Here is a 17,622-nt window from a genome sequence, read left to right as displayed (position 1 = left end):
CAGCAATTCATTCATTTATGTGTGGGAGCAGGATACCTCTCCCACGACTATACAATTGAATAGAGGGGTTTTCAGAATTGCTTATAAGAATAAGACATCAAAAGACCAACTGTCTGAGCACTGAACAGCGTAGGTGAATGAGAGACTGAGTGGGCAGTAGGACAAGATGACTAGCCTTAGTGGTTAGCCAATGATTTGTGTGCAATGCTACACAAATCAACACAATCAGCAGATTGTGCTGTCTGTTGCTCAAGATGGGAGATGGGAAGAAATGAAAGCAAGCAAAACACATTTCTGTGCTGTAATTCAATTGTTAAATGAAGCTGCTTATCACTGTAACAAGAGTTTATAGATACTAATGCTGAAATGATCACAAATATTCTCTGTAAATTTGCTTACCATATATTAAAATAATATACTATTAACTAGCTGAATGTATGGTTGGTTAAATTAACATATTTCAAATGAATAAGATTTAAGAGGCTGTGTTAGAAATTAAGTTAAAAAAAACCCCAAAACTCTCCAAAAGTGTTTCTAATCCAAATACACTTACAAAAGACAGGTAATTATTATACTGGATTACTATGACTTAAAACCAGGTGCAACAGTATGGTGACATACTAAAAATCTTGAACTCAAAGATACAGACTGAACATCAATAGGAAGTCTGCACATACAGCAGTGAGCAGTCATTAATTAGCCATACAAGATAGTCATCAAATCCTAGCAGGAGCATGTCTTTCATAATAAGATATAATATCTTCATTTCATTTTGCCCTTGGCCAGAAGCTGACCCAACTGTAAATTCTAAAATCAAATTTAGAGCATCAATGAAGTTACTGTCATATATATATATAAGTGTAGTGCAATCAGTGTAGCTGTGACACTATCTTTTAAATACCAATATATAAAGAGAGCCAGGCAAAATACAAAACTTGCTCACAAGTTATGCCAAATCATGGTGAGTAGTTATGAAGTCATTAAAGTTTATTCTATTATGTACACCCAGAACCTATCTGCATGTGGTCCAGTCAAACAATGTAACTCAGTAGTTTATCGAAATATCTGGGGTGATATATATATATATATATATGTTAAAAAAAATCAAACAAACAAAAAAAAACTTGGCTCTGAGAGTATAGCAATAGGGGGGCTTTCTGTTATCAACATTCATCATCAGCCTAATTCATTTGTTTTATGACAGTCTCAGTGTTGGTGTTTGTCTGAAAGTGAAACTATATATTATAAAGGATCATTGTACACTGAGCGTAGCTTTTACTATCCGAGCTATATTAATTAGCTCTTAAAGTGAAATTGCATATAAACTCTCACAAACATTACTATTCCAGGGAAGGGACAGTTCTTCTCCAGTAATTATCCAGTGCCATTGCTCTCTCTAGCCTTCTCTTACATACAACATGCAGTCAAGAATATAATAAAGTTGTGGTAGTTTATTAGAATTAATGTTCTATTTTAATGCTGCACACAAAATACTATAATTCAGTAGCGCCATCTAGTATTAACCAGATGTATTAACAATAAGATCAACAATCTTTATTTCCTACAAAGCACATACTTTAGTTCTAAAGTTTTTATTGGCAAATGAAAATTTCATTTCATATCTAAATACACACTGATATTCAACAAAACAACACAAATGAACCTCTTTTGAAACATTTCCCCTTTCATTAAATAATAAAATATAAGATTTGTTAATGGATTTTTTAGTAAATGCAGTTTTGTCATGTAATAATACCATGCTTTACTCTGTAACACCACAGAACAAAATAGACAAAATAAAAAATCTTTAATATGGCTGGTCTTTTAAATCCTGACAAAACAAACACAAATGCTATAAAATGTAGTGAATTACATAAATCTCAAATATTCTGTTGATTAAATGATTTGCGCTAAACAATCTGGACAAGTGCACTTAGGAATCTGCCATGTGCTTAAATAATTTTTCAAAAATCTTCTCTAAATATGTTTCAGTTGTCATAATGTCATATCCTTTACTAGTGGATCTATTGCAGTTCAGTGAATACCACTTTCATGGGTTTTTCTCTGAGACATCTAAGACACATCAGAAATCACATATCATTGTCTTCAGATCTAATTGTAACTTGTGGCATCTCAAAATCTAATGCAGTCTCAAAATCTAATGCAGACTGCAGGTAGAGAGAACTTGGAAAATTAATTTTAACATTCATTTTTAAATCCCTTGTCTGTACATGTGGAGTTTGATCAATTGGATTCTAATATGAACTGTATTTATAATCTTTCAGCTAGGCATTGCCAGCTAGTTTATCAACAGAAAGCACAGAAATCCAACCAAAATAAAAACAAAATCATCATGATCCATTTTATGCAAGTGCAAATATGTGACAAATTTACTTTACCCTCTTGACTCGTTCTCTGATTTTATAACAGAAACACATCCCATGAAACTCTTGTCTAAAAGGTTACACAACTTTTAGAATTTCTCGGGTGGCATTTTTATGCATTTGCAAGTCTTATACAACATTGTTTTGTTTTTGATATGCACTGATAATTAATCACTAAATGTGATGCACATATTCTACAATGGATTTGATATACATGAGCATCACATCTTGTATGGCACAGCAGATGATATTACAGAAGTGTGAAAAGCCTCAAAATCAAAAGGACATTTTAGACAATTCCCCCTTAATTTTCCTTTAATGTTCACTACAGTCAAACATGCCTAATAAATGCACTGCACATGACCATTAGCACACAGATAAGTCCAAGTTGTGTGGAAAAACATAATGGCAAAACCAATCTCCAAAAATATGATCATCAACAAAATTGAAAGCAGCATTCAGTTGTTTGTGGACAGGTAAGGGGTAGTAGTGTTATCATCTTGATGTTGTGAAATAATGTCCATTTTAACCAAAGACTTCATTCCTATTTTAATAATTCACTAAACCTCACCAGTACTTTAGGTATATTTTGAGGGAAACCATGGCCATTAAGACATTAAAAGGCATTTGTGGATGGAAAAACTGTGAGCTTTGCAAACTTTCTACTCTTGACAAGATTTATAAATTTCCACAGCTACACAACAGGGCTACAGTGCATTCTTGCTCAGAAAAAGAATGTCAAACATTGGGAGGATCCAAACAAGATGGACAATATCTGACTTTGACAGACTCTACCAACATAAACACGTTAGCTTCCATTTTTTTTGCTATTGTGTGAGATGGTAGGTCTCTTGTCACTTTGAGTGAGACACTGCACTCTGAGTGCGAACAGCTTTCAGTATGCTGACCACTTAACAGCAGCCAAATTCACTCCATGTCACAGGCCATCCATCATGGACAACAGGTCATCACCTTTGCTACTGGAGCTTGGGGCAGGCTCTTCCAGCTCACTAAACTCACCCATGATCTTTGCCAACTTTGCATTGGCCTTTTTATCCTAAAACAGAGTGAATGACCAGTGTGATCAATGACATAGTGAGGAAAGTTCATAGCCATCTTGTTCCCTTAGATGCCCTACTGTAAATGTGGCACTTTTAATCCTTAACAGACGGATTCACAGGATGATTCTGAGAAGCTCATTTGAGGGTCATATCGATTCGGGGATTATTTTACTTTGAGCAATTAACAATTAGCTGAAATAGAACACTACAGAAAAATGTGACATTATGTTGACTGTAGACAGTCTAACCTTACCTTGGTTGCTTGTATATTAATAACTTCATAAGAGAGCTCCTCTGGTCTTGATATCAAAGCTTCCCTGTGGGTGAAAATGACCTCTTTAGTAATCCAAAGAACCACTGTGGTTTCAGCATGACTACATATAAATAAGATTTTGCACTTGTGGCTCTATTCTGTTTTACAGCACTAAAGAGCTCATTTAAAAAAAAAACAAAAAAAACACACTCTTCCTCCTCATCAGTAGTGAAAAGGTTAACACGGAATCCAGAGTCAGGGTTGCTTGGATTTTGGACCTCCAGTCCTCCCATCAGTTTAGCAAGAAGATTGAGCTCCTCCTTGGCCAAGGGGTTTGGTATTGTGTTGACCTAAATAAAGATGTGTTCAAAGCAGGATTGCTTAATATTGGGGGTGAAAATAGAAAGAAAAGGCAGGTGCAAAATAATTTTGCTTTATAATAATAAGTTTTAAATATTAGGTCTATATTTTATTCATAGCTTTAACTACCTTACCTTGGTATGCTGTAAAGAATTTTTGGAGGTTCCAGACATGTGTGTCTCCAAAGGACGGCTCACACTATACCTGTTGAAGCAATTCCAGATTTCACATTCCATTGAAATAGTATCTGTCTTGCATAAAACAGAAATTACTTACAGATCAATTATAGATGCTCTCTTGCACCTGGCAAAACTTTACATGACACAAAATTAAAATATTAGTTATCATGCAAGATAATCCTACAAAGCGTAAACTATGAAAAAAAGCTTTGTGGAGAAACTGCATTAAATCATACAGGCAGATTTACACTTGAGTTATGCTCACATGTTTGTTCCAAGTTTAATAACTCTGTCACCAAACAAATCGAAAGATCCCTCACGAAGAGCCGCACTGTAGTTTCCATCATCACGAAACTGTATCCTCTTCACCTCATCACCATTACAACTGAACATCCTGGGAACCACAAACAAGAAAAAAATGAAACCCTCTAAAACAACTTCAAGAAGAAAAAGGACAATAACATCAGCACTCCATAGGCATCAGATAGAATGCCTAGGGAGGCCTTCACTATATTGCTCTTTTTTTAAAGTAATGTAATGTAAGGTGATAGTTTTAGCCATTTCCGTAAAATAATTGACCTCTACTCAATCTTTTAGACAGTTAAAGGGTGGCTAAATTAGTTTATTTCTTCATTGTATTTACACTAACAATCAGAGCAGTACTTGATCCTTCACCAAATTAGGACACGCTTTAAGTTGACCAATTAAATTTAAAAATAATTAGGCTATATATCTGGCAGTAATTACTAATTACAGTATTTACAAAACATTTTATCTAATGTAAGTTCAACAAGAGGATGACTAACAGCAGAGACAGCAATCACAAATGGCAATGAAAATCATCTTCTCACTATGACAATTTACAACCAGCAGCGTTTTTATATATACATTCCTTCCTGTCATTCATTTGTATTATATTCCAGATAGCTACTGCTCAAGTAAGGTGTACAGAGGTAACTAAAAGTCATGACAACAGAACAGAATCTAAAGGTACCGGATAAGTCCTGGAGTGTGAGTCCCATATGGAACGGGTCCTGATGTGGGGAGTACAAAGCGTCCATTGGAGTTTTGCACTTTGTCTTTCAGAAATATGGACACCTATGAAATGTTGTCAATTCAAATGTTTGTTTCATTTAAAATAAGGTTTTTATTTTCTTCATACTTCCTCTATTCCCAGGACTGATCATAACATACTCATATATGAATATTGCAACTAAAAACTAATAATGATAATGTAAATGCAACTTACTCTTATGTGCATATCTTGAAAGAAAATGAGCAGTGTTTGTCTAATTAGTTGAAATTCACCACCAGACATAGGAGTATATATCTGAAAGACACATGTGAATTTTGTATATTATACCACTGATTGTGACTTTTTGATTAATTTGTCTTGAATGGCCTTGTAGCTAAAAACAAACAAGTTAGATCATCTGAACTATAATACCAAAGATTTAGTGATGGAATTGAGTTGCTCTACCTCTATGAGCTGCTTGTATGTCTCCTCCACTTGGCTGAGAATAGTGGGGGTGTCTCTTACAAAGTCCTTGATTGCATCCATGTGGTTGAAGGTCACAAGAAGAATATCTTTTGGTCGAGGGCATAAAAGAACTTGATACTTGAATGCCATGGTCATTAAGTCATAAAGCTGGACAGCAGATAAATACAACGCAAACACATTAACATGAGCACTACCCTTTTCAAGGAAACTTGCACTTCAAAAACATGACCATACAGCAGAGGGTACTATTAAGCACATAATTTGTAGCCAAATTTTCGCAATAAATTAAAGAATAAGCTCAGCAAATGTGAATACAGCAAAAAAGTGTAAAAATATTTGTATTTTAAAACATTTAAGAATATTTCAAACTTATAATAATGTAAAATAATGAGTTTAATACTGTTTCTGAACTTTAGTTATTGGTTATGTGCTACAATAAATATAGTTTCATTAATTTGGAATCACTAATATTTCAAGTCTCTTAAATTAAAATCATTTAAGCACCATTGTTATTTTTGTGTCTAATAAACAAAAGTCTGTTCTTGCCCTTTCTCCAATAAGAACACCCTACAAAGAGAGAAGCAACAACAACAACAACAATAATAATGATAATAATGATATTATTATTATTATTATTATTGAGTAGTAGTAGTAGTAACTGTCGTTAACATCATGATATAAACCAGCAAGCTGTACCTAATATGTTTAGGCTATCTTCAAAAAAAGCTAGCTAGGACAGTAGCTAAGATTAGAGAAAACCATGGTTCGAGTGGGTCAATGTTGGTGTGTGATAAAAAATGTAACTTTTAGGCCAGTCCACATAAGTGTAGACAGAAGTCAGATATTTACGGTGAAAATATCATAGCAAAGCTACAATGAAATAGCAAGATAGAGAAATCGTTCCATTAAAAGAATAAAAAAGGAGTTAATATCAAATTCCTTTACATCTTCCATAACTCCATAACACAAGTTTCATGTTTTTGTTTGATTTGACTAAAGGGTGATTTTGTGGAACTGAGTTGGAATATGTGAAAAGTTGTTACTGCTGTTACCTTGTCCATACTAGCTTGGTTAAGCCTCATAATAGAGGCATGGGCAAGTCGATCAAAGACTGTCCTCAAAGCCTTCTTGGAGTACAGTTCTTGTGGTTTGAACAACTCTTCCAGGAATTTATTGTTGAACATAGTAGTAATGATGTCATTCATGACTGCCACAACAGAAAACATACATACACTGAGAGTCCATAACAACTTGTTATTTATAAAGGTTGGCACCTAAGCAAGCATAACAGAATCTAAAAACTACATAGCTACAACTCTGCTGTGTATTGTCTCAAAGAGATTCTGAGAGCATCATTCTCAAATTCCAGCTTTAACTATCAAACTGAGATAAACTGCTGACTTGGCTCTTCGGTGACCTTGTTCCACACAAACTTTAAAAAGCTCCTAATGCTGAGTTGTACTGAACAATTCCTCATCTCATATTTGTATTCTATCATGATACAAATTAATTAGGCATACCAAAAAGAGATCTTTTGTGATCCATAGCCAGCAGTCGTGCAGACACCCATACTAATGCTACTTTGCCTCATCGTCACCAACAAAGCAAGCAATGTAACAATACCTCTTCTTCTGTCCTCCTCTATCCAGTCTGTTACAATGGCTACAAAGATTGCAAAAGGACAAATTTAAAATGAACTAACTAGCTGTCAACTACGAAAAGCAATTGCATATCTAGCCACACACTGCCGACTGTGGTACGATTCCTATTTCATTGTGCCATTATATATTGTTTGCATTTTTATACCGGCTAGTTTAGAATTCTAAATCATCACAGGTAGTAGTTAAAGAGATTCCAGCTTGTTCAATATATTTCAAAGCATGTGGCTAGCTAAATGTAGTATTTGAAATTGCAGATCAATATCCCAACGTAGGTTTACCCACTGGAAACTGCTAGTAACTTAGCTAGTTATCTGGCGTTAGCTAAGGTCTACGTTTACAGCAAGTGACAAAACGTAGCAAGTTTAAATGGACTGCACAACTAAATGACTATAGGAATTCAATCATAGATGTATTTTGATAATTTCGATTGACAAGTATACCAATGCTAGCTGGCAACGTTTACATAAATCTTGTCGGCTAGTTTGTATGCTAGAATAGCTTGTTAGCTAACTACCTTTCTTAGCTTTGTCTGTTGGAATATTCTGAGCACGCAGTCGTTGATCGAGGATGTAGAGCATTTCTCCACCGAGATTGATGAAAAGAAGAGGTAGAGTTCTCGTCGACATCTTCGCTTTACTTCAATGCACGTATACCTATCTTAAATATTACTCTTTAACAGTGTATTTTAGTAATTACAGCCACCTAACTGGCGTTATCTTAGCTAATAGGATAAGCTTAGAAATGGAACAAGCGTATGTAAACGCTCAGTTGGTTGTCAGGTCACGACGAACAAGCACCAATCAGAAACTCACTGTTCCATGATGAGCACAAATCATCATGTTTTTTTTTTTGTTTTTTTTTAAACTTTATTCATAATTTTTCATGTTTAGTAATATGTTTAGTCATTATCAGAGTACAGGATAAGAATTGATTAATCACATGAAATATGATATATAGATATAAAAAGATAGGGCGCAATGTTTACATTAGACTATCACAGTTTCTTTAGTTTGGATGGGTCATCTTGCTGAGGCTAGGCACATTCCAGCCTCTGCTAAAACTCAGAACCTCTTCCCTATACAGCGCAACCTGCATGATTAAAAAAAAAAAAAAAATTGGACTAGTTATAAAACAAAAAGTACCTTATTGACCTTAATTATGCCTTAATTGTTTATTACTTGCTTTACTGTATATATTTTTCTGTTAGGAAATGCACATTGAATTTATATGAATTAAAAAAAATTCTCACATACAAAAATCAGAAAGTATATTGCTTCAAGTGATCTGGGTATTTGCTACAGTCTTACAGTAGTAACACACAATTAGGCTTCTCCATTCCTAATACGAATTTCTCTGGCCATTCGACATGTCTCAAATATTCCACAGCAACAGGTCATCAGGGCATCATTGCATATTGTACCCTATAGGAAAGATGAATGATTCAGTGAAACCTATATAACAATGAAAATCTATCACAAATCAGTTGGCAAAATACATTTTTATTTATCACTAATTTATTACATTAACATCAGTCACCAGACATGATAGAATCTAATGATATAAGGCCACTCACTTGGATGCCATAGGTTAGTCTCATGTGTGTCCTCATAGCAGCCATGCCTCCAGGAACACATGCAAGGCATGCATTCTCTCCATACTTGTTAGCTGTGTAGCAGCTCAATGCAATAGGACAGATAAATCCAAGGCCACCTAGGACAATCACAATCTCATGAATGAATGAATGAACGAACATGAATATTGGGAAAGTGTAAAGTTGAAATTTTATAATGTATGTATAAATACAGAATAGCATAATAAAATTTCAAGGACCAATTTTATGCAAAAGAAAAGATAATACACGTTTAATTAACTACAGCAAATCAAAAGCCATGATCACCTAATGAGATGGATGTGAAATTTAAAAGGTAGTATTCAAGTTTGGAGATTTCTTAGTACTCACATACTAGCAGGTCACTGCAGCAGGAGCACAGGCCAGTGCTCCACTCTCCTGTTTGCACGTTGGTTCCATAAGAGGCTGCTCCTGGCTGAGTAATCACTGGGTTTGACATATTAACTGCAGGGGTCTACCAAGGGCCAACACATCCCCATTTTAGAGAAACCAAGTAAAATAACAGGAAATGTCAGTTTATAGAGTAATAGCAGTAGAAGCCCTCAAAAATATTAGTTAAAGTAAAAATAACCTGATTTAATATTACTCTGGTCAATACACGAGACGCAGTAGTTGCTTAAATACACTTAAGTATCAAGAGTGCAGTTTTCTAAAATGCGAATTTATGTGAAACAAATGCAGACAAGATGCAAAAAATCATATTATTCTTATATTGTGGTTTAAATATAAAACAAAATATGAAATATAAAATACTGAAAACATTAAACTTACCTTGTCTACTTTGTGATCCTCTCGAGCTGGATCTTTAAGCTCAAAAGGAAGTTGTGACACATTACCACACAGTGCAACCCGCCTGCAACGTTTCCGATGCGCCCCAGTCTTGAGCACAAGCAAGGGACAGGCCAGAATTGCACATTGTACTAGAGCATGTGACTGAACTTGTAATACGTCAATAAAGTTTATTAAAAAAACCCCCCCCAAAAAAAAAAAAAAAAAAAACCCAAACCACACAAAAGGTTGACTGGGTTACAGAACTAAAACTTTGGATCTGTATCACAATGTATTCTGATAGAACTAAGCCAAACTATGTTTACATTTACATGTAAATGTACATATATGTCTTCTAACCACAACCACAAATGCATCACACTGCATCTGTCTCTTTGCTTCAAGTGTTCACGAAGCTTTGTATCTGATAAAATGATGCATAAAACCTGATTGCAATAAATGAAAAAGTATTTGATGCAATAAAGTACATTATGAGAGAAAGATCAATCAAACTTTATTTAATAACTGTAAGAGATGAACAATGTTAGCTTCTTACTTTGACAAATGTATGAACATATCTGCCAAAATAAATATCACACCAGTACATGTAAAATCCTCTGTTGTCAGTGTTTGGAAGCTATGTTTTATTTTAAGTTGTTTAGCTGAAGTTATTTTGCATGATTGGTTTGTTGTGCTGTATTATACTGCAGTCTCTTGGGCATTTGTTGGGGTAGTGCTAGAAGCCTCAGCCTTCTCCTGAGCTTGCTTCATTTTATTTCTCTGCTCTGCTTTCTGCTTCTGGACCTCTTTGAAGACCTAAGATGGATACAGAAAAACACAAGGATATAGAAAGACAAAGAAAAACTACAACCATCTGGCATTACTATATACTCACCGCCCACCTTCTTTTTTTAGAAGCATTTATGCATTTGAAACACTTTGAAGGTACACAGAGACTATAGCCTTTGCATCTGTTACCATGCAGTTTTAATAACCTTCTACCAACTCTTCATTTTATGATGGTTAGAAACTAACCACTGATGATGCCGGTAGAATATTTTTTGGGAGGTGGTTTACTCTCAACCCAGCAATGACATTAATGCACATACAAGTTCCAGAAACACTGTTCTAATGTTCTTGATACAGTCATACAGAGCAACACTACCATGCTGCCAATATGTCAAAGCTGTCTTATCTGCCTGCCAAATAATATTCAGTTGGTTAGAGTCCCTTAGACAGGAACTGACCAATAATGAAGAGGGCAGAGCATGGCTAACTAATTGTACTCTGCAAAAGATGGGATACAAATTGTAATTGTATACCTATAAAAAGATCATACAAGTTGTAGCTAATAAATAAGTGTGTGTAGGTTGGTGTTCTAATCAAGTGACTAGTAAGTATAGAGTATTAAAACTTGATGCACTGTGGGTTTTCAATGCCTATGAAGAATTACAGGGATACTGTAACTTTGTACTACTTTGCAGCAGTATAAAGAAGTGGGCCCCCAGTTGTAATGCAAAGGAAAAGTCATTTTTGTGCAATACCTTGATACATAGCGCTTTCTTAGCCAACCAGCGCCGCGTGGCTCGTCTACAATACTCTGGAGGGAAAGTGTATGTGATGTCCAGCTCATGGCAGACTTTCTCAAATGCATCATAGTGGGTCCTTCTCAGGAATTTTAGCAGTTTCTTCCTCTGGTCAGTGCTCATCAGCATCCATCTCTTGTTAGCTTTGTCCTGAAACAATAAGCAACATTAGATAAATGAGTGATGGCTATGAAAAGAATGTGAAAATGATTCCTTCCACCTTTCGCTTTCTGTTACATGCACGTGCACACAGTATTACAAGAGATGCAATCAGCTTTACATTGGGGAATCCAAGAGAAGGCTTGCTGATTGTTTTGATAAAGACCTTCAGAAAATGAAGGATTTGTTGTTTCTATTGGCAAGGCATTTTAATACTAATGGACTCTGCATTAATAACATATCTGTGTGCATTGACAGTTGTTGCTATGGCAGCAATGAAGTTAGTAAACTCAAAGAAAAAGAACTGATCTACACTCTCTGAACCCCATTGAATGAATGTTATGATTTAAACCTCTATTAATATAAACTTTTTCTTTCTTCTATAAATTCATGTTGCACTTTGCTTGCACAGCTGTAGGACCTCTGTCTGAAATGTCCTGTTTCTCTGGAAGCCTTGTGTACTACAATTTTAAAATCTCTCTATCTATATATGTATATCCACACATACACACGCGCACACACACACACACTCACATACATACTCTCTGAGAAGTTGGTGCACAGGATATCCTGCGAGGGTGTTAAGAGGATGGTCTGTGCAATGACACCTTTAATAAATGTGTAATAGAGAGAAAAGATCATGTGTGTTCTCTGTTACATACCTTAGGGTGCTTCTGCAAGTGCTCCTGGAAGTTACGAATTCGTGCTGTCAATACAGCGACTATAATGCCAACCAAAAAAAGTCAACAAAGTCAGACTGAGATTGCAGAGGTTAAGCTTAGGTTAACTCAAGGAGAAAAAAAGAGGAACATACCCTTAACTTCTGTTGAGCTGCGGTCATTTTCATCTCGCTGGACCTTTGCAATCAGCTGTTCCTCTTTCAGACGCAGTTTATCTCTCTGGATATAATGAAAATAACATAATTTAATGACGCATGGAAAACTGGATAAAAATAATCAATGAAAAGGACAGCGTATAAATACTAGGGCAGCTACAACACAATAAGATTAACAAAAGGGAAATGCACCAAAAAACATCAAAATATGTTAAAAGCAAAAGGTCATACGTGGCTTCCAAGTTCCAGTGAGAGAAGTCTTTTGACCACATCATCAACTCTGAAAACACATAAAATTGGCTATGTGTATGACACAGAAGGGAAGCACTGTGGATTCAGTCACATAAATGAAGCATACAGTTCTTTTAGTTCAGAGCCAGGTATTTCTGCAAATGACAGAATAAGACATTACAAATTTATTTGTCTAACATTTTTCTTCACAGAATCCCATCAGAAAATGTACAATAATTTACAATTAATGTAAATGCATAGTATATGTTGTAATCATATACAGCACTCAATTTTAAAAAGCATCTACTGACTTTGTATATTGTGATGAGGCAGTACTTGCCCATTCTTTTTGCTCACGCTGTGTTTCCACAAGTCCTAAGAAAATGACCTCTCCTTGCTACTGAAAACATTCCCATTTGAGGATAAAACAAGCTCTACACTTTATGCAAAGGACAGTGCAGCCTAGCTGGTGTGTAGCGTTTGTTTTGTACAGAGAAGTATACTAATCCAGATTAATTTATAGATGTGCAATACATTACTAAATTGCACCTTTGGAGGTGACAAGTCATCCTATATCAGAAACTTTTAATGTATAAATACAAACATGACTTTAAAAATAAATGATTTCTGATTTTCAATGTACAGTCGTGGGCAAATGTTTTGAGACTAACAAATTTTGATTTTCACAAGTTTACTGCCTCAGTTTTTTGTTTATATGGTATAGTGAAGTACAATTATAAGCATTTCATAAGTTTTTAAAAACGTTTTATTGATAAATATATCCAATTTAAGCAAAGACTTAACATTTGGAGTGTTGACCCTTCTTTTTTAAGACTTCTGCATTTCACCTTAGCATACTGGATATCAGCTTCTGGGTAAAATCTTGACTTATGGCAACCCATTCTTACTTAATCAGTGTTTGGAGTTGATCACAGTTTCTGTGTTTTTGTTAGTCCACCCTCTTTCTGAGGACTGACCACAGGTTCTCAATGGGATTCAGATCTGGGGAGTTTCCTGACCATGGACTCAAAATTTCAATGTTTTGTTCTCTGAGCCACTTGGTTATCGCTTTTGCCTTGTGACATGGTGCTCCATCATGCTGGAAAACGTATTGTTCATTGTTGCTGTTGAATTGTTGGGAGAAGTTGCTCTTGGAGGATGTTTTGATACAATTCCTTATTCATGGCAGTGTTCTTAGGTAGAAGTCTTAAAAAAGAAGGGTCAACACTATAAACATTAAGCCTTTGCTTAAACTGGATGCATTTGCCAATAATAAGTGGGGAAAAAAAAACAACAACTTATGAAATGCTTATAATTGCACTTTGCTATACCATATAAACAACTGACAAAATGATCTAAAAAAAAAAAAAAAAAAAAAAAAGGCAGTAAACTTTGTAAAAACCAAAATTTGTCAATCTCCAAAAACTTTGGCCACAGCTGTGGGAAGTTGCAGATTTTCCTTTATCACATGACATCACAGGTTTTGTAAATCACCATTTAAAAAGAAAGTGAGCAGGGAAAGCACTGAAGTACTGAGGCATAGTCTACAGTTCGACAACCCAGATTAATTAAAACCTTAACCATATAGAGTACACAGCAAGATAAATACCTAAAATACAGTACTAAATTGGAGGTATATGAAGAGAAAACATACGTGTGAGCAAGTGGAACAGTAGCAAATTCAAGTTTCAGCATAGATGGGGGAAGGTCTTGTAGTTGACTCTGAAATTCTGTTTTTAAGGGAAAATAAGACAGTTAATGCACCCCACATTGCATTCAAAACACTTACAAAAGGGTTACATGATGTATTCAATTGCCAGTTTACATGGTACACTGGTGCAAGAGGGGGTGGTACCTTCAGAACATCAAATTAATCTAGGTATAAATGTTGTACCATGTGGAAATTACTGCATTGCAGTTGCTGCAAACAGGAGGGCTCAACAGTCTTATTGCATTTTACATCTTGCGTCAAACATGTTTGCCAATATCTGGCAACTCTACAGGCCACTGAAGAGATGTAAAATAGGATTACCATGTTCCTGATAACCCTTCCATCAGGATGATTCAAAAACACAGCTGGATTCATCTGCCCAGGCAACCTCTTTTCACTGCTCACCAGTCAAGCTTTTATGCTCCTTCAGCTCCCCTCCAATCCCCAAACTCTAGTCACTGGTAGTAATATTAATTCTTGATAAACCCTTAAAATGGTTGTGTTTGAAAAGCCCAAGATGACAGGTGTTTGGGAGATACCATAACCTTACTGCATAGTGCCAACAACCATACCACATTTAAAGTTAATCAAGTCACTCATTTTGACCAGTTCAACACCAAACTAAACAATACCTGATGGTAGAAACACTGGTCTGCTAAATTTACACCACATTTTGTCACATGTACAATGTGTGAAAGATCGGTGTGGGGGTGGGGTGGGTTATCAAATAAAGAAGCAATACAATGCAGACTTGATTAATTTCATGGTCTTTACCTTGCTTTTTTTGTACTGCACGTGCATAATGTCTCACTGGCTGAATGGTGAGGGCTTCATTATCTAAAAAAGAATAACCAAAGAGCTTTAATGAAATGCATCAGCATTCACAAGTAGACAAAACTTGTTGATTCCTTTAATCTTATTTATATTATTACAAACGTCATGCTGATGCAAGGTGCAATTAGCATAAAATCCTAAATCAACCTAGCATCCACTACAAAATCTAAACTGAACGTAAAAACATGACTTTTGAAATTTAGGCTGACACAGTCATCTCAGAAACAACACTTAAGAAAAACAGGTCATCGAGGTAGGGGGTTGGTGGAAATAACTTGATAGCCACATCCTTTCCAAACACAACAGTGAAGCTTGCAAATGAACCCTGTGTAATGAAGAGTGTATCTCTATATAGGTAAACACACACTGCTTTAAATAACTACATAATTAATGCATACACACAGATATTATGTAGGATCTTTTTAAATTATAATTCACAAACATCCTGAAATAAAAATTAAACACATCTGTTAATTTTTTAGATAGCAGAACAGTTTGCAGTTACCAAACTAATACATTCACCAGTCAGCTTATTAGAAAGGCTTTTCTTAAACTTACTGGCCACTTCAGCAGGTTGGTTACACCCATCCTAAAAAGTGTAGTTAGAGACTACAGCTCATCTGTTGTACTGCAGACACGCTCAGCCACACTACCATACTTACCCTTATTTGGTTTCTGACCATGCTGCCTGCAACAGATATAAATAATGTTGGTCTGTTTGAGATCTATTAGTCTATTCGCCAGGGTTCTAGGACGGATCAGTGCCACTACTGGACTGAGTGGTTTTCTACCTAAAAATATCCAGCCAACAGACCATTCAGGTGCCACTACCAGACAGAGTGATTTTCTACCCCAAAATATCCATCCAACAGACCATTAATGAAGCACTAGAGAATGCATCATGAACAGAGGACACATTATGCATGGCCAAACTAGGCTGTAGTCTAGAAATATAAGCCTACGAAATGTAGCGACCTATGAGGTTCTAATAAAAATAATTTTTAATGACGAGACCTGCGACTGTACATTTCTATATGTCGAACATTATGTGGTCTTGTCTCGTGCCGAACGTCTCTAGCATCCAATACGTAAGCAGAGCCCCCTAATGGCATACAGCTTCATTTTATACAAAATTACAATTTAACTAGCCAATTAGCTAACCTAGCTAATTTAGTCGTTTAAAATGTGGCGTCATATACTAAAACAAAAAACATAGCTAGCTTAGCTAACTAGCTAATGCTACCTATCTAGCGTTAGCTAATTTAGCTAACTACATTTGTCTCGCACTTTACTAGAAACAAACACGATCTTATCTGCATATAAAACTACCTAGACCACAAATCTAAAGATAAAAAGACTAGATTATATGGTGTCCTGTTTAAAGTTGCGTAACGTTATACAGACAAGGCAGATAGCCGGATATCGCTACTTTAACAGTTAAACACACATCAGGAAGTGTAGATAGCTAATGCTATCTAACCTAGGTTAGTAGCAAAAACCCCGACTAATTAAATAAGTAATTTAATAAACGATACAAATTTAAGGCATAAAGATTAACACAGTGATTGCTTCAATGTAACGTAATAGTGTCAACATACTTCTAATTGCATGAGTGACCATCCAGCTAAGGTTAGCATTGAATACTCCGCCCCAGCTGCCATGACCATGCCTCATTGGCATGACATTGCCGAGTTTCACGCCTGAAAATAGATTCCATGTTCGTAAAATCACCGCTGTTAATTTCATTGTTTTTTTCAAAAACATTGTCTTCACAGACGTCAGCCTCCTTTATACGTTTTCTCACACTTGAAGGAGATAATTGCATTCAAAAACGTTTGCCCCTCAATGTACAGAGAACGCCAGCTCGTCAAACATTCTTCTTCAGTCTTTCGAGGAGGCAAACCAACGATACATGAATTACTGCCGCCACCACCTGTCCGATAAATCCAAGGTAAAATAATATCCAAGTCTCTTAAGGTATGGAGGTTTTTAAATGTAATTCATTTACTTTCAAAATTATATTTATCTATATGTTATTTCATTTATTTTTTATAACAATGTCGCAATAAATACCTGGAAAAATGATTACATACTTGACATTTAAATATCAAATTATCAGATTATATTCGTCCTTCTTAGTACAGGTACACCGGTCAATAATAAAGATAAATAAAATTAAAATTGTATGGTTTAATACACATTCGTATTCAAGCTAAAACTACTGATTGCACATAGTAAAGCAATTCACTTGTTTTTCCTTCGGACAGTAGTTGGGACAACATCTGCAACAGAAAGGTTACGTAGCTGGCTAACAAGCGCTATCTATCTAAACTCTAGTTAAAGAAAGCAACTATAACTAACAGCTAGCTAACCTAGCTATCTTTTGGGTTTTTTATAAAAATAAAAAAAATAAAAAAAACCCCGCTGCTAAACTAATTACATGGCAGTGGTGTTTATTTCAGGTAGATA

The 17,622-nt window shown here is 35.5% G+C and overlaps 3 protein-coding genes across 6 annotated transcripts; all 3 read right to left on the bottom strand.

Annotated features, from left to right (window-relative positions):
- Nucleotides 1–1,727: 1,727 nt before the first annotated feature.
- On the bottom strand, nt 1,728–8,182 carry oscp1b (organic solute carrier partner 1b). Of its 2 annotated transcripts, none has more exons than XM_027011073.2 (10): nt 7,914–8,182; nt 6,791–6,945; nt 5,718–5,885; nt 5,487–5,567; nt 5,232–5,335; nt 4,503–4,631; nt 4,193–4,262; nt 3,909–4,048; nt 3,699–3,762; nt 1,728–3,441 (listed from the first exon to the last, which is right to left on the bottom strand). In XM_027011073.2, the coding sequence occupies exons 1-10, from the start codon at nt 8,023–8,025 to the stop codon at nt 3,322–3,324; spliced, it is 1,143 nt and encodes a 380-aa protein (XP_026866874.1). In that variant the 5' UTR covers nt 8,026–8,182; the 3' UTR covers nt 1,728–3,321. The 2 variants fall into 2 exon arrangements, with proteins under 2 accessions (XP_026866874.1, XP_026866875.1); XM_027011074.2 differs by lacking the exon at nt 7,914–8,182 and adding an exon at nt 7,259–7,883.
- A 31-nt stretch (nt 8,183–8,213) lies between these two features.
- LOC113578059 (cornifelin-like) lies at nt 8,214–9,925 on the bottom strand. 2 transcript variants are annotated; one of them, XM_027011054.2, is made up of 5 exons: nt 9,801–9,925; nt 9,360–9,483; nt 8,973–9,109; nt 8,707–8,820; nt 8,214–8,488 (listed from the first exon to the last, which is right to left on the bottom strand). In XM_027011054.2, the coding sequence occupies exons 2-4, from the start codon at nt 9,466–9,468 to the stop codon at nt 8,722–8,724; spliced, it is 345 nt and encodes a 114-aa protein (XP_026866855.1). In that variant the 5' UTR covers nt 9,469–9,483; nt 9,801–9,925; the 3' UTR covers nt 8,214–8,488; nt 8,707–8,721. The 2 variants fall into 2 exon arrangements, with proteins under 2 accessions (XP_026866855.1, XP_026866856.1); XM_027011055.2 differs by having other exon boundaries at nt 8,720–8,820.
- A 361-nt stretch (nt 9,926–10,286) lies between these two features.
- Nucleotides 10,287–17,064, bottom strand: mrps15 (mitochondrial ribosomal protein S15). Of its 2 annotated transcripts, XM_027011077.2 has the most exons (10): nt 16,752–17,064; nt 15,816–15,841; nt 15,712–15,742; nt 15,094–15,156; nt 14,263–14,338; nt 12,609–12,657; nt 12,357–12,441; nt 12,205–12,263; nt 11,342–11,533; nt 10,287–10,613 (listed from the first exon to the last, which is right to left on the bottom strand). In XM_027011077.2, exons 1-10 carry the CDS (start codon nt 16,915–16,917, stop codon nt 10,497–10,499), a joined length of 864 nt encoding a protein of 287 aa, XP_026866878.2. In that variant the 5' UTR covers nt 16,918–17,064; the 3' UTR covers nt 10,287–10,496. The 2 variants fall into 2 exon arrangements, with proteins under 2 accessions (XP_026866878.2, XP_026866879.2); XM_027011078.2 differs by lacking the exons at nt 15,712–15,742; nt 15,816–15,841 and having other exon boundaries at nt 16,752–17,063.
- Nucleotides 17,065–17,622: the final 558 nt, after the last annotated feature.

Source organism: Electrophorus electricus, chromosome 10 (genome assembly GCF_013358815.1).
Source record: "Electrophorus electricus isolate fEleEle1 chromosome 10, fEleEle1.pri, whole genome shotgun sequence".
In the NCBI taxonomy this organism is placed as follows: domain Eukaryota; kingdom Metazoa; phylum Chordata; class Actinopteri; order Gymnotiformes; family Gymnotidae; genus Electrophorus; species Electrophorus electricus.
The sequence above is the reverse complement of the archived record's forward strand: the minus strand, read 5'-3'. Positions and strand labels throughout refer to the sequence as shown.

Bases quoted from the DNA above. Each gene is read 5' to 3' on its own strand.
- mrps15 (XM_027011077.2), bottom strand. From the start codon at position 16,917: ATGTTTTTGAAAAAAACAATGAAATTAACAGCGGTGATTTTACGAACA. The intron at 15,842-16,751 runs GTATGTTGACAC...TATCTGTTGCAG, and splicing joins GGTCACTCATGCAATTAGAA to GCAGCATGGTCAGAAACCAA. The intron at 11,534-12,204 runs GTATGTAACAGA...TTATTGTTTCAG, and splicing joins ACTTGCAGAAGCACCCTAAG to GACAAAGCTAACAAGAGATG.
- oscp1b (XM_027011073.2), bottom strand. From the start codon at position 8,025: ATGTCGACGAGAACTCTACCTCTTCTTTTCATCAATCTCGGTGGAGAA. The intron at 4,632-5,231 runs GTACCTTTAGAT...TGTGGTTCCCAG, and splicing joins CACACTCCAGGACTTATCCG to GATGTTCAGTTGTAATGGTG. The intron at 3,763-3,908 runs GTGTGTTTTTTT...TTTCACCCACAG, and splicing joins ACTACTGATGAGGAGGAAGA to GGAAGCTTTGATATCAAGAC.
- LOC113578059 (XM_027011054.2), bottom strand. From the start codon at position 9,468: ATGTCAAACCCAGTGATTACTCAGCCAGGAGCAGCCTCTTATGGAACC. The intron at 9,110-9,359 runs GTGAGTACTAAG...TGATTGTCCTAG, and splicing joins CTGCAGTGACCTGCTAGTAT to GTGGCCTTGGATTTATCTGT. The intron at 8,821-8,972 runs GTGAGTGGCCTT...TCTTTCCTATAG, and splicing joins GACTAACCTATGGCATCCAA to GGTACAATATGCAATGATGC.